Source organism: Danio aesculapii, chromosome 5, assembly GCF_903798145.1.
Source record: "Danio aesculapii chromosome 5, fDanAes4.1, whole genome shotgun sequence".
Lineage (NCBI taxonomy): Eukaryota > Metazoa > Chordata > Actinopteri > Cypriniformes > Danionidae > Danio > Danio aesculapii.
Genome location: NC_079439.1, coordinates 37,137,947 through 37,154,036, shown reverse-complemented (window position 1 = coordinate 37,154,036; position 16,090 = coordinate 37,137,947). Strand labels below are relative to the sequence as shown.

Below are 16,090 nucleotides of genomic sequence, written 5' to 3'. Positions count from 1 at the left end.
GCATTTGTTTGAGACTCATCATTTCAGAAAGGCTTGAATAAACTCCTCCACAAATACATGAATAAATTTACTTGGTATTTTTGACCGATGATCTGTATTTCAGTTTCATCCGCGTCTGTCTCTATCAATGACTACTGTATAGCAGGAAACATACACGTGGGACTGGTGGGCGGGGAGAAGCAGCTCGTTTGCATTTAAAGCGGCAGGCTACAAAAACTGATACTGTACTCAAAAAAACAATGTACTCAAAACGGACATATTCTGGAGGCTATAATAAATTATTCATTCATTTTCTTTTCAGCTTAGCGGATGCCCTTCCAGCCGCAACCCATCTCTGGGAAACATCCACACACACACACACTACGGACAATTTAGCTTACTCAATTCACCTGTACCGCATGTCTTTGGACTGTGGGGGAAACCGGAGCACCTAGAGGAAACCCACACAAATGCAGGGAGAACATGCAAACTCTACACAGAAATGCCAACTGACCCAGCCGAGGCTCGAACCAGCGACCTTCTTGCTATGAGGTGACAGCACTACCCACTCAGCCACTGCATCGCCATAATAAATTATCTGAGGGATATTTCGAGCTGGAACTTTACAGAAACATTCTGGAGACACCAAAGGCTTGTAAAAAGGGTAAAATATGCGTCCCTTAAACGAAATGATGTAGTAAATAATGTATAGTTTTTGCACAGACCAGTCTTTTTGCTTCATGAGACCTCAATGTATCACATTTTGATTTGCAGGTATGTTTTTATTTACACACAAAGAGCTAGTAGCCAATGACATGAGATTTATGAATCACCAAAAACCAGTTTTAGCTAAAAATCTTGTTTATGTTTTAGGTTATATTGTAATGTTTTACTGTAACAAAAAGTCACCTATATATGAACTGCTTAAAAAGAATGAGTTAATAACTATTTCATTTGATGGTTTCCTTGATGGACTATAACTATCTTGGCAGCTAAGTCAACTAATAGCCATTTGAGTATTGGTGGACTTTGATTAATTTACTTTGATGGTTTGAAATTGTACTGAAAGTAACTTTGCAAGTACATGTCAATTTATTCAATTAACCCTTAAGATTCCCCAATAATAATGAGTGAAACCAGAGAGAATCATAGCAGCACATAGCATCATGATACACACATACAAAGGTCACAAAACATTGAGGGTTTTCCAACACCCCCACACCTTTATTCAATCCTCACACACACCTCAGTTTCACCTCACAGTTCAGGTGCCGCAACGCATTAGAAGTGAAAATTAAAGTCTTTTTTTAGACATACAAGATGGAAGGTCTAATTAGAAGTACTGTCACAGAGAGGCAAAGTCAAAAGAGAGAAGTGAAGTGTGCGTTTCTCTGTGTGTAGACAGGTCGCTGATTTGTTTCCGTATATAAGAGTCTGCATATGGAGGACCGTCTCTGTCAGAAAAATAGGAAGATGTGTGTGAAATGCGAGTTTAAATGACAGACCATATTTATGCAGGCAGACGCAGCACTCCCAATTCAACCTCAAAATATATTTACATTTTCTGTGTACAGAAAAAAACAGAGCGCACAGTCTACGCAGCACTTATAAAGTCCATATTTATTGCATTCAGGAATGTACCAACTTTCACCAACGCATACATTGATTTAATGAAGCCCAAACATCATTCAGAGCAAATCAGAAAAACACCAAAGAAAAGATGTGAACGTGTGGACTGACGATAAACTAAACAATTCTCCCGCTAGACACAACAGAGGCCCTGTTCAAATTAACCACAAATACATACACACTCACACACTATGCTTGAATCAGCACATCCACACATAAAGGAACACCCGACACACACAGAACATATTACAGCTCAGTGTTAGGTGTGTGTGAGTACATCTGGAACTGCTCAGAGAGACGCTATTGTTCCTCACATAACGAAACATTCATTTAATGAAGACGTGTGGGCTGTTGTTAAATTAGTAGCGCTGTAGAATGAACGTCCTCCACTCCTTTTCTCTCCTCTTACCCAGCTGAATGAGGAATGGGGAGGAGTGATTTCTAGGCGATAATCCCCTTGCTGTCCTTGCTTTGTCCCTTTTATGAGTGTCCATCAAAGTGCTCCACCTCTTTTTAGAATTGGCCAATCACTGACCAGCTCTGGGACATTCTTAGCGAAGGGGAAGAGTTCGTTTTGGAATTGGCATAAGGTATATTTATGCTAATGAGATGGTGAGAATGTCAAGATCATCCAGCCAATCACGAAGTAGAAGAGGAACACTGGATACACAACCAGGGCTTTCCTATTGGCTGGTTGGCTGTCTGCAAGAAATGCTGTGGAGGCTGTGAATGAAGCACACAAACCCACAAAGACAGATATGAGTAAGAAGACAAAGTCATTTGCATATTTCTACTCAAGACTTTTTTCCTTGATTAAAGAGTCCATGTTATGGGTTTTTGAAAATGACCTTTCATGCAGTGTGTAACACAGCACTAAGTGAATGAAAACATCCAGCTGAGGTTTAAATCTGACAGTGCATCGTGTTTAAAAAATGATTGATTCTTTAACCAAAGAGTCGAATAAATGAATCGTGTTGGGTTCGGATCTTTTGCTTGAACGTGTCGACGTCAACACGGTACATCACCAAATATGTAGTGCCAGATCCGGTAAAATGTGAACACGAATTTCCATTCAGACACAAGCTGAGCGCGTGATTATGACGCGAAGATGACGATCACTGACAGATGGAGATTCAACTGCGGAGAATAAAGGGTTAAAGCTCATTTTCACAACAATACCACAGTATAGCCCCCTAGTGCTAGTGTTTGTTCCTGCCATTTTTCTGATGATTGATACAATAAGCTACGCTGCAACGCGGGAATCGCGTTTGCTATTAAAAGAAGGAGCAGCCGAGGCTATTATGTATGGGACTTTGTCCGACTTTGACAGGGACTTTGTCAGTTTTACCAGTTTCTTCTTCCTCCGGATCAGAACATGTAAGTGTCAGTTGCCTCGTTTTGTGTAGTTTGCAAAATATGTGTTTAATTGTGTGTTATAAGTTGTAATCGCCCCGCGCGACTTGTAATCACTTATCTATTATAGATCAGCGTTTGTACTGTCTCTCTCAGGTTAAACCTTCATGGGGCTATTCACATATTGCATCAAAAACCATGTTGAAAACGCGACGTGTGCTTCTTCCTTTACCGATTTAAATGCGATACTGATCATCTGCTATATGTCTTTGCTCTGGCCACCATCAGCTGTTCATACATGTGCAGTGTGGTCAGTTTTCAAAATAGCTCAACTTTAGCCACTGTGTAGATTAATACTGAATGTGTGTCGTTGTTATCACTTGGAGTTAGGTTGAAGAGTAGAGCAATATGCTGGTGTGGAACTGCATTGCTTTATTGCATTCCTGCATTGGGCTCTCACATACTCAGTGTGCTACTTCATAGCTGGGTTGGGCATTTCTCTCCATCTCAGGCTGAACGACCAATCACAACAGGCTGTCATCGGTCCAATAAGCGCAGATTAGCTTCACACTAAGGAGGGGTTTGGGATCAAATGAATCGCTGTACGAATCACTAAATGCATATTATAAGACAATGAAAGTGTTTTTTGACCTTGCATGCATATCAGCCTGTTGTTGGAGACCCCCAAAACCAAAATATGTCCTTTTATAATGCAAAATAGGGGCTCTTTAACATATTAAAACGGTTACACTTTATTTTAAGGTTTATTTTGCTACATAGTACTTAAATGAACAATAGCAATTCATTAAATGCACTTACGGCAACACTTTAATTAGCAATTCAAACCATTTAATACTGGCTTATTACCTGCCTATTATTAAGAAATGAACTGTTTATTAGAACTTATAAAATATGATGTTATTTTACATCCCTGATCCTACCCAGAACCTAAACCCGATCACTACCTTACTAATTATAAGTAGCTAATTAGTAGTGTATTGAGCTAAACATCTTAGTTAATGGTTTGTTAATAGCATGAATCGTACATTAAAATAAAGTGTAACCATACTCACTATATGATTAGGATTAGAATGGTTTAGAGGTTTAGAGTTGCCTTTAATTATGCATAATTTATTGTAAATACAAGAAAAAAAAATGTTACCAAAGAAATGTATTTAATGGTCCTTTGTAATTTATCGATTGTCAATCTAATTTTAGCTCAACTTTGTACTGCAGATGTTTTATGCTGCACTGCAGGTATTTTATTTTTATATCCATATTTATATATACACCTGTTTAATTTAGACTTAAGCATTAGTTCAGTTACAAAACAAAAGAAAACAAATATATAAACATCTATAAAAGAATGCATTAAAAAAGACATTAAATAATAATAATAATAATAAAAAAGAAAAAAAAATTAAATTAGACTACATTGCCACCCGGTGGTGGCAGCGTGTTTTGCATGTGGATCTTATTGGTCAATCATGCTCAAACAACATTGCTGCTATTAGTGTTATAAATATGGATTTAGATTATTTAATAGAACCATTTCCGCAGCTTTAGTCTTCTCTAATTGCTCTAAACTGCTTTGGAATGTTACTTACCAAACGTTGACCAGCTGAAGGATGCAGTGACGACTACAAGACGGACAGCAAAACTGACAACGCCTGAGCCGCCCAGAAGAACAATGCGGCAAACTATCATAGCCACAGTCAGAGGAAGAATACAGTAGCCCAACACACACAGACTCTGGAAAAACGATCTGTACAGAAAAAAAGAGGGAATGATTATAACAAAATCGGAGAGAAGGACCAAGAGCTTAATTATTTGCGCACAATAAATATCTGAGATTAGAAGCTGATGAATTCTGAAGCAAATGAACAATCAACTGTTACTGTGGAAAACCATTACATTTTCAAAATGGGTTTTGGAAAATTACTGTGGAACTCCGGTACGTAAGGCCGCCGTCAGAGCTATTCAAAGCTTTTCTATTACCTTAAACAGAATAAAGTCACTCAGATATATTTATTTAATACAGATGATGCCAATGCATTCTTATACGAGTCTGCTACATTAGCAATAATGACATTACCTGCTTGACGGATAGTACACTGTAAAAAATGCAGGATTCCACACAATTCATTCATGTTGTCCCAACACAAATCGATTAAGTTAATGTAACTTAAATTTAAATGGACTGAACGAAAAAACTCATTTTAAATAAGTACTTTAAACCAGCAAGAGTGTAATGTCTACAACAGACACAAGCTCTGTTGCGGCATGACCACAATAGCTTGAAGTTGACTAACTCCGGTGGCGACCCCTGATTAATAAAGGTTAGTCCCTTTATTAGTCAAAAAGAAAATGAATGAATGACTAACTTCGTAAGGCTTTCCACTGTGTGTACATACATGTAGTCATATAACTGCCCATATAACAGAGGCCAGTTAGTGAGTGCTGTGCAGATAAAGCGTAGTTCACACTACACAACTTTTAGCATCGGCGGATCACTGTTCTGTTCAGACAACTTGACTTGCTGAGTGATGGTACATTGCTATCAAACACTTCCTCTGCCCCGCACTGCAGTAGGTGGGGTTGTAAATGTGCCACGGTGCACCAATGGCAGCTGAGAGAGATTGGTGTCGTAGCCATTTTTGAAAAGTGTACATTTACACTTAAATTATTTTTTTCTGTTTGTTCAAACTACTTATTTAAAATAAGCCGAAACAACACAATTCTTGAGATTTTTTGGACAACTTGATTATTTCATTAATTTTCCTTCAGCTTAGTTCCTTATTTATCAGGGGTTGCCATAGCGGAATGAACCACCAACTTATTCAACATATGTTTTACGCAGTGGATGCCCTTCCGGCCACAACCCAGTACTGGGAAACACAGCAACCCAAGTACTGGGGTACCCACAGCGAAATGAAAAACCAACTTGACAAACATATGTTTAACTCAGTGGACGCCCTTCCAGCCACAACCCAGTACTGGGAAACACCCATACACTCTGGCATTCACACACCCACTCATACAGTACGGACAATTTAGATAATCTAATTCACCTATAGCGCATGTCTTTGGACTGTGGGGAACCGGAGGACCTGGAGGAAACCCTTGTGAACACGGGGAGAACATGCAAACTCCATATAGAAATGCCAACCAGCGACCTTCTTGCTGTGAGACGACAGTGCTAACCACTCAGCCACCGTGCCACCCTATTTTATGTTCAATCCACTTAAATTTAACTTTAAATTCACTTTCAATCCACCTAAAAGTTAGCTTAATCGATTTGGGTTGAGACAACATGAAAGAATTGGGTGGTTTACAGTGTATTTAGGTTAATTTAACTTGTGTTTTGTTTTGTTATTGACCTTTTTTGGTAGTGAATGTTTTCAGAGTGTGATAAATGGAACGGCAGTACGCTAAAAGAAAGTAGTGGATCAGACTAAATTTTGACCACTTTATACATTTTGTTTGTTTTTGTTTTGTTTCTTGGTTTTGATTTTTTTTTAATGAAATGCTATAATTATTGTTTCTCCCACTGTTTAAAATTTACGATAAAATGTACACCCCTAGTTGTCTCATTGATATAAACACACAAAAATATGACTTATACATATACTTTTTTCTCAAATAAATATTTGTTGTTAAACCAAAACTTAATTACTCAACTAAAAGGTATTTTCTAAAAGTGTTTTATAACCAACAGCTTCATGAAAACATATGTAAGGATGAACAAAAAAGTAACCGACAATATGAAAACTATCCTAAATCAACACTCACATAGTTCCTCCCAAGAGTTTGGAGTTGAGGGTGATGATTACAGAACCGAACCAGATGATGACAAAGACTTCTGCAAACTGTGGCCTGCCATCCTCCTCACTGTCAGCAGACCCACCCTGCAGCATTCTGGGATAAAAAAAACTAACTAATTATAATAAACTGACAGGGACAACAGTTCTGCCTGAAAGTGGTATGTCAACATTACTACTTACAAAGCCAGAGTGACACAGAGCAGGAGAGGTCCCCATAAATCCCCTAAAAACAGCCAAACACAAACAAGCTCAGGACAAGAACATTTAGCATTTATAATACAAAATTGCTCACACTAATGTTTTGTATTCTGATACTTTGAAACTGTGCCATAAGTGATTGAAAAACTAGGAATGATGGACTCACAGTCTCGGAGTAGGGCAGAGCTTTTCTTTGGGTACATCACATGCACAAACTTCTGTCCAACAGCTCTCAGATCCCTCAGCTGAGATTCACAAACAAAGCAAATAGAGAGTTAGAAATTCGGCTCAACTTAAACAGAACTACTGTTAAAAGCTATTTGAGTATTCTTTATATGCTATGATAGTTTTCTATTTCGAGTTTTCCATTGAATTTTTTTTCCATCATAATTGTTATTAGTTTTGAAAAATATTTCTTTATATAGCTTCAGTTTTTGCAATTTTACTTACTATTTCTTAATATCATGTAACTATTTCTGTTCTGGCTTTTTTATGAATTTCAGTTGTTCATGTAATGTTAATGTTTTTTTAAGTTACGATAACATATTTTATATAGTTGAAAATTTGTTTAACAATAAGTGTACTCCGACTTTCCTCGTAAAATTGTCCATGCTAAATATAGGATCAGGAAAATGTGCATTATTCATCCATGTCTATTTAATACTCACTACCTTGCTGTGAAAGGTTTCACTTACAATAGTGTCTTTGACAGGTTCGTCCAGTGTGGAGAAATCATTGTCAGCGTTCTGCGAGCCCACTGGCACAGATATATCTCCCTCCACTGGGATGTCCTCTGAGATTGAGATGTCTGACAAACCAGCAAACTGTGAAGAGAATCACTTGTTAAATCATTCATGGCAAATCCAGATACTCAAAACACACATTAGATTCTGCTCGCTCGTGTCCATTTACATCACTGATCCCCCAAATAAGATCGGCTGGTGATCTGTGCTGGATTTACTCTGTGCCTGAGCTGTGTGATCACATAAAAATGACAACTTACTCATCCTTCTTTAGAAAATATTAAAGAAGGTTTTTACCTGAAACCATGGTCTGTGGTGATTCACAAAATGCAAGTAAAAAAATTGACACTCTTTTAGGTGTTTTGAAAATAGCTCGATCAAAGAAAATTGTGTCAAAGAAAAATGTCAAAGAAACTGAACAATATTGACAACAGTATGATGATCTTTAATGCAGAGACTTGGCAAAAAGGCCTAAGCCTATACACAACAGTCTGGAATGCAAACCTCCTGTCACATAATGACGTATGTTCAGACACAAGCACACATGAGTCAGTGTTTGTTTACAATGGAAAGGCGGAAGTAAGTATTTTGCTGTAATTTTCTGACACACCACAAGTGGGTGAATAGTGTAGTTGCATCCCAAAGAGCACACTATGCACTTATGCACTTGTACACTCAAGCGTGCATTTTATGAGTTAGGCCTGCACAATATATCGTTTGATCATTGATATCGCAATGTGTGCCTCTGCAATAGTCACATCGCAGGATAGGCAATGCTGAGTTGAAATTATAGTTGACCAGAAACCACAGGTCAAAACACATGAGATTTGTGGACAATGCTGAATTGAACCATATTAGAGTAAAAGTTTATCATCTGCAGGCAGGCCTGTGACTGCGTGTACATTTTAGGAGAGTTTAAATCATTTTAGTAGCGCATAAATAAGTTTAATAAAGATTAATTGAATTGAATTTTTTATATGATGAAGACATATGCAATGTAATTTCACATTTGATTATTGCATTTCTGTACCTGAATACTGTTACTCTCTCCAGAAAACTATGCAGCAGTTTACTGCAGTGTAATATTTGCTCCATTGTGTTTATTTATGACTGTACTTTGTTTATTATATGTATATTATGAATTACATTAAAATATATTTACGTTTCACTCCACTACAAAACCAATCAATCTAAAGTAATGACTTGGGAAATAGAGCTATTTAAGTCATCTGGTGAAAATGTATTTATATCGCAATATATACCGCAGGGAAAAAAAATACCGCAATGCCAAATTTTTCCAATATTCTGCAGCCTAGTATGAGTTTACTGTCATCCCAAATAAAAAAATAACATTTTTTTTTAACTAAATGGAAAATCAAACCGTTTCCCAGACAAAACTACTAAATGTTATCTATAAAAATACATATAAACAATCATAAGATAAATATATAAATAATCATAAAGTAATAAATAATGTAATCCAATCTCAGCACACAATAGCTTTGCCCCTTCCGCTACATAAGCAAAGCTGTGACCGTTGATGTGTGTGAAGTGTTCAACGTTTCACATGTCTTTTTAAGGATTGAATAAATGCATCATCTAGGGATGCACTTATTATTTTTAGAATAAAAGAATATTTCAGTTTGACTGCATTACACTATTTATACTACAAAATGGCGTAGAATATAAGTATGTGATGTGGGACACAACTTCTATTTATGCTTTTATGTCAGGTAAACGGGGAGCACTGATGAAGGTCAAACAAATGTTTTGACCGTGTTGGACTTGGATGAATCCTTTTTATTATTTACTTTTTCGTTGATCAAAGAAATAATAAAATATATATATAATAAAATCAAAAATAATTGTATTGGAATATGAAACAACTTTATTTACAAATTTATGGACATCACATTTTGTTATCGGTTTGTTCAAGAAACTAAAGCGTCACAACTATTGATCCAGCAAATCCCACCTACAGTATGTGTCACCAGAATGGATCTTGCACTTATCCTGGATGCTGCAAACATGATCTTAATGGGGAAGACATTAAAAATTTTCAATGTTTGACTTACTTTACATCCTTATGTGACTGTTTGTGGAGGCTTGATCTAATGTAATCTTAGGGCTAAACAATTAGTCAAAATAAAACCGTAATTGTGATTATTCAAAAGCTATGATCGTCTGACATCTTGTCAGGGAAGCACGGTTGTGCGATCAGTAGTAAATCTGTTTGGAAAGCCAGTGGGCGTTCTGATGCACAGAAACTCCAAACACCCATGTATAAACCCAATAAATCTCTATAGCAATTGTTGAATGAATAGAAAATTTAACTGCTTTCATTAGCCCCTTTCACACAGAAAAGAGATCATATGTGAACAGGCCCTTTTTGAAAATATTGGTAAATTTGTCCTGCTAATTTTCTGGAAAGAGAAGTTGTAACATTACCGGCAAATCATCTCACAGAAAGATTTTAAACACTTAACTCGACTAAGTCATGAAGTGTGGTATTTTCACATGTTTTCAGATGAAGCAGTAACAGTCATAGCTCACTGAGAAGTTATGTAAACAGATGTCATTAATCACAGAACAATTATCTTTGATTTGATTATCACCCGATTAAATATTCTGAGATTATGAACACGATTTTGCATAGCTACACAACTACAGCTCAGTAAAGTAAATGCTGCTCTATTTGAAAGCATGTGCTGAAAATTTACAGATGATTACAGAACTGGCTTTACTGACAAAATGTGCACATATACAGTTGCTTCAAATAATTGTGCAGCCCTAGGTTATGTTATTTAAAATGATGTTCACTTTCTTTTTCAGACAAATATTTTAGATTCATAAGATCTTAATGTCAGGAGTCAAAAGTTTTGTTTTTCTTTTCTCAGAAAATGTGGGTAATCCTTGATTAGCTTTATAGAATAGAAAAAGGACTTAGCTAATATCCTTTTTTTAACTTGTGACATGCTCCCTATTTTGTTTACCATGGTATTTTGATCTGAAGTAACATGCAAGTATGACTTCAAAACATTATTAGGACTATTTACTTGACTGTGAACAACGTTGTACTTGATTTCTCTATTTAGAATTAGCAAAGAATAATTTTCTGAAATTATAATAAGCAGAAAGTCTAAATGTCTGAATACAAAACCAACTTTACCTCAATGCTAAGGAATGGAAATGAATAGAAAATTAGTAACTTTTAGTAACTTTTTAGCTAAAACTTCTGAAGTAAACTAAACCCCCAAAAAACGTTACTAACAAGCTAACGTAGTGCAATAAATCAACAGCAAATAATGCAAACACCTCTCTTACGCGATGAATGCTGTTGTTAAATGAGTAAACAAAGTTGACGGATGTCACTTTTACGGTTTCTATAAACTTTTGGGAAAATATTTAAACTAGCACACAGTGAATTGAAGAACATTTGAAATCTTTACAGGGGCAGAGAGTGAAACAGACGCGCGTCATCAGTTTCACAGACAGTAGACGCAGATGCTCCACGGTCAGTGTTTACACAGTTTTGTAACGCAACGTGATAAGACAAGAACAAAAAACAGCAAATCTATCAATACATACATATGCATGACGTTCAAACAACTCGTTTAGGCTAGTCACTGTTGTGTTGAGATGAGAAACGACCATTTGCAGTTAGCCTAACTCGAATTACCCCAGCAGAGCTTTATTGACAGATTTACACATTTCCAAGCTTTCATTTAAGGTCAATATTTATACAGACAACAATAGAATCTCGGTGGAAAAGCTGACACCGTGTTTTAAAGGTGTTCGAGCGTTTTAAAGCATGTTTTGTCTCTTACCAAAGGCTTGTTTGAGTCCTCCGTTTCCGCCATCTTTACACGGATACGGATACGTCATCGGACGTGTGACGTCAAAAACGCCAACGAGCCACTCAACAGATGATAATAATAATAATAATAATAATAATAATAATAATAATAATAATAATAATAATAATAATAATAATAATAATTATTATTATTATTATTATAGTATAAAAAATTAACATTTAAAAGTCGAATTAAATTTAAAAAATTTATTTGATAACTGATTTGTATTAAGTGAATCAAATTCGGTTAGCTCTTTATTATTATCATTATTATTATTATTATTATTATCATTAATATTGTTAAGTCCAAATATTTTATCAGCACCTAAGCAGAACCGATAAACGTTATGTCTGAGGTATTTTGCCTTTTTGTAAATACATTTATATTGTGATTCATATCAGTGTGTGTCTCTTTAAGGGTTGGAGTCAGTGTGAATTTCGAAATACAACTTGCAGGTAGCATGACATCTACCAACGTTTTGAAGTGTAAAATAGGCGAGGCTTGGTGGCCCGGAAGCTGTCGTCAATTAAAAAACACGACAGATCTAAATAACTATTCTTTATTTGAAATGTTCACTGTTTATTTAACCATTACATTTGGCCAGTGCCAATTTTCCAGGTATAATGTTGTAGTTAAACTAATGGCTCATGTAAAGCTTCAGTGTCATGTCACATGGTATATGTTACTTTTCTCAGCGCTGCTCATCATAACCAATCATCGTCGCCCATGATGGTCAGATCCTACGATTGTTAGTTATAAATTTAAACATCTATTTCATTTGTTTTCATGTCATCAGTAATTACAATTCATCGATTTAAATGATTATAATTTTCACTGCATAGATGTATGCAGTCATACAAAAGACATGTTTAGATTTGAACGTAGCTCAATGGAGAATTTCCGTTTGTGAGCCCCCGCGCGCCCCACACAGGAAGACGGCGGTTGTTTCACATAAGTTTCAGTTTTAGCGGCCAGTGACATTTACCGTCCAATGAAGTGGGTGTACTCAGTATGTAGCCCTGCCCGCGTTCGTCAGTCCCTCCGCTCCCAAAACAAGGAAAAGTATAGAAACACAAATAGTTTCTTTATCAGCACTTTTAAGTCTTACTTTGCCGCTCCATTTGCGCGACCGAATTAGTTTTAATAGCAAAAGCGCGCGCACTCGGACACCGTCACCACCGGAGCGCTGGATTATTGTTTTTTCCACAACTGCACATCACATAGTATGTCAAATATGGGGAACTTTATCGTGATCTGCTAACTGAAATCAACTTGGTTAATACAGGCGAGCGATCATAGTGCAGGTGTGTCGTGGTTTTGTGTACTTTGCCGACAGCAGAAGAGCAGTTATTCTTCACTGAGACTGAGAATGGGGCATCCTGTACTGGAGTTCAGCGACTGTTACTCCGACAGCCCCGATTTCAGAGATAGGTTGAAATGCTACGAAAACGAGCTGGAGAAAACCAACAAGTTCCTGAAGGATGTCATCAAGGACGGGAACAATGTGATCAACACGTTTAAAGGTAATAATTTCACAGCGACAATGATGATGAGGGTCTTCTTCGCAGGGGGAGGCGGATGGATGGAGGTCTCCGCCTTTGCAAAAACCGATTAAACGACCGGATGAAAACGCACGAACAGCCAATGCTTGTGTTTTGATCAAGTTTGTGTCTTTAGGCTTTCACTTGCAGGTCGCTGGTCGGTTTTAAGGGGGATTATGAATTGCGGAGGGGAGGGTGATCTGGCAGATGGTGCGCGGCTTTTGGAAGATCCCCCACTCGGGGCGGACTAGAGATGCTGGCAGGCGCTTTTAGGAGACGCTTGATTTATTTATAGCTGCCAGGCACCTTTAATTTTCCAGATTAGTAAATGGAATCGAACTGGAAAGTTTAGAGATGGGGTGTGAAAGTATCAAGACGATTGAGGGTTGAAGGAATCATGAAGCCGGATGCTATCACTATCAGCACTTAGCACTATTCTGCTGATCTCATACAAGGCAATGTGCATCCTCGAGGTGAAGAAGAGTGAAAGAAAGAAATAGAGAGAGAGAGAGAGAGAGAGAGAGAGAGAGATGGAGGTGGTAAACCAGCATTCGGAGAAGCAGACAGACAGACACACACACCACAATAGCTGTTATGTCTCTCTTCCTCTTTCCTCTTCTGTTGTTTGGCTTATCTTTAAAGTGTTTTGAAGCAACAAAACGCAATTGGTAAATTTCCAAGATCACAGTTTTGATCAGTTTCTTCTCAATAAAGCAGTTAAAGACAAAGTAAATGTCACTGCAGTTTAAACTGAATATTTTGCCTTAATTCATTGTTATAAAAAAACAGATAAAAAAAAATGGATTATCCTTCTTTTAATAACATCCAACCTATGAATCTCGAATTGTACAAATTTGGACTGCTGTACTGTAGCAGTCATCAGCAAAACGAATGTGACACAACACAAAGATGAGGTATTGGTGTAAACATTTACTTTAACCTTAGTCTCTTCGCAGCCTTGTTTAAGTAGGCAGTAAAAAAAGCTTTTACCCTTACAGAACTCTACATCTTCTCGACAAGATGGTATTCTGGTTCTGCGTGTGGTGCAGGTATGCAGGAACTCTCCAAGTGATTCATGTTAACATCAATATGAATCAGATTTCAAAAATCATTCCTGTTATGGAAACTTTGCAGCATGTTTTCATTCACTTAGGGCTGTTATACACCCTGCATTAGAGGTAATTTTCAAAATTTCATTGTAGGGGCACTTTAACTGCTTTCTGCACTGCAAGAGTCAAAATAGCATATAGGCAAAACAAAAAGAAGGATTGTGGCTTATGACGATACACAAAACTATCTGCAAGAAATGTAATATTATCTACAGCTTTATTCACAGTCTCTGCAAACAATCCTGAGCGTGTTCTTATCAGTCTGGATTTCAAGTGTACTGTCACATTATGTCATGCATCATAGGAAGTCTGAGAAAATCAATTATCTATCACAATTGCAATTGTACTTTTTGTATAGGTTGCAGCAGCCAGTAAAAGCATAGATACCGTTATGTTTAAAAATACAATGCTTCTCAACTTCATAACATATGATCAAGGCACATGAGTTACATGTGCTTTTTTTGTTTGTGTGTTTCATGAACATGCTCAGGACTATTTGCAGTGTGCATTTAATAAGGTAGTAAAAATGTTCGGTTCCTTCATAAGGCTTCTATGGATTGTGTGGAGCTTGATCTTTTTTTATTCTAAAAGTATTAGTATTCATTTCCATAATGAATAACCTAGGACCAAGATTACAGAAAAATTAGTTCTTTAATGTATTAATTGGGGCATCATTAATTGGTGCAGTGGGTAGGTCACAGCACAGCAAGAAGGTCGCTGGTTCAAGCCTCGGCTGGGTCAGTTGGCATTTCTATGTGGAGTTTGCATGTTCTCCTTGTGTTCGAGTGGGTTTCCTTCGGGTGCTCCGGTTTCCCCCATAAGTCCAAAAACATGTGGTACAGGTGAATTGGGTAGGCTAAATTGTCCGTAGTGAATGTGTGAGTATGGATGTTTCCCATTGATGGTTTGCAGCTGAAAGGGCATCCGCTGCATAAAACATATGCTGGATAAGTTGGCGGTTCATTCTGCTGTGGCGACCCCAGATTAATAAAGGATGAATGAGAAAATTAATGTTCTATTGGAGACAAAAAAATCTAAGAAAACCAAATCAACTTGAGTGGCTTGGTTTTTTAGAGCAGCAATTCCTTTAATGATAGGAACCTGAAGTCAGTAGATCTATATTATAGTAATTACACAACACACACACACGTTTGTTTTTTGTGATTTGTTGGGACATTCCATAGGCGTAATGGTTTTTATACTGTACAGACGGTAATATCTATTACACTACAGCAACCCCAGGAAACTTTGAGCATTCATACTTTCGCAAAAAGCTAATGTGTAATATGATTTATAGACCATCTGAAAATGAATCTTTTTGCAGTACCAATGTCATTATACAAACGTGTTTCCTTATGTGTCACAAAACTATGCACATGCATACACACACAATATGTACAGTACAGTAGTTAACATTTAAAGTGGATCAAAAAAAGTTCTTCAACGTTGTCTTAAGATCATTCAAAACACATTGGTTTTAGGACAAGATGTTAAGCCACTTCAAACATTGACATAATATAGCTGTAGATTTTTAAGTGCACAGCTTATATGAGTGGAAATATATAGAGAATTTACGAAAGGAATACGATTTTAAATGAAACAAATGCAATCATTAAACCCAAAAGACCATTATTAATATTAATAAAATGTAAATATATATACACATTGAAGTCAATAAATAATTCATGGGGTGCTGCAACCCTTGCAATGAATAAATACGAAACTTAAACTAGAACATTTTAAATCAAAAACCCAATTGTGCCAATAATATGTAAAAATACCCTTTTCTAATATAAAATCATTATTTTAAAGGGCACCTAGGTTACCCCTTTTTCCAGATTTAATATAAGTCTTTTG

At 36.8% G+C, this 16,090-nt stretch overlaps 2 protein-coding genes across 2 annotated transcripts in view; one reads left to right on the top strand and one right to left on the bottom strand.

Moving 5' to 3' along the window:
- Positions 1-1,580: 1,580 nt before the first annotated feature.
- On the bottom strand, positions 1,581-11,637 carry yipf6 (Yip1 domain family, member 6). Its single transcript, XM_056458092.1, has 7 exons — positions 11,554-11,637; positions 7,679-7,807; positions 7,150-7,228; positions 6,966-7,008; positions 6,754-6,879; positions 4,569-4,726; positions 1,581-2,331 (listed from the first exon to the last, which is right to left on the bottom strand). Exons 1-7 carry the CDS (start codon positions 11,584-11,586, stop codon positions 2,210-2,212), a joined length of 690 nt encoding a protein of 229 aa, XP_056314067.1. The 5' UTR covers positions 11,587-11,637; the 3' UTR covers positions 1,581-2,209.
- A 949-nt stretch (positions 11,638-12,586) lies between these two features.
- Positions 12,587-16,090, top strand: part of ophn1 (oligophrenin 1) — a 56,025-nt gene continuing 52,521 nt past the window's right edge. Inside the window, exon 1 of the mRNA XM_056458091.1 lies at positions 12,587-13,106. Within this exon, the coding sequence (XP_056314066.1) occupies positions 12,953-13,106 (154 nt within the window). The 5' untranslated portion in view covers positions 12,587-12,952. The remainder of the gene's footprint in view (positions 13,107-16,090) is intronic.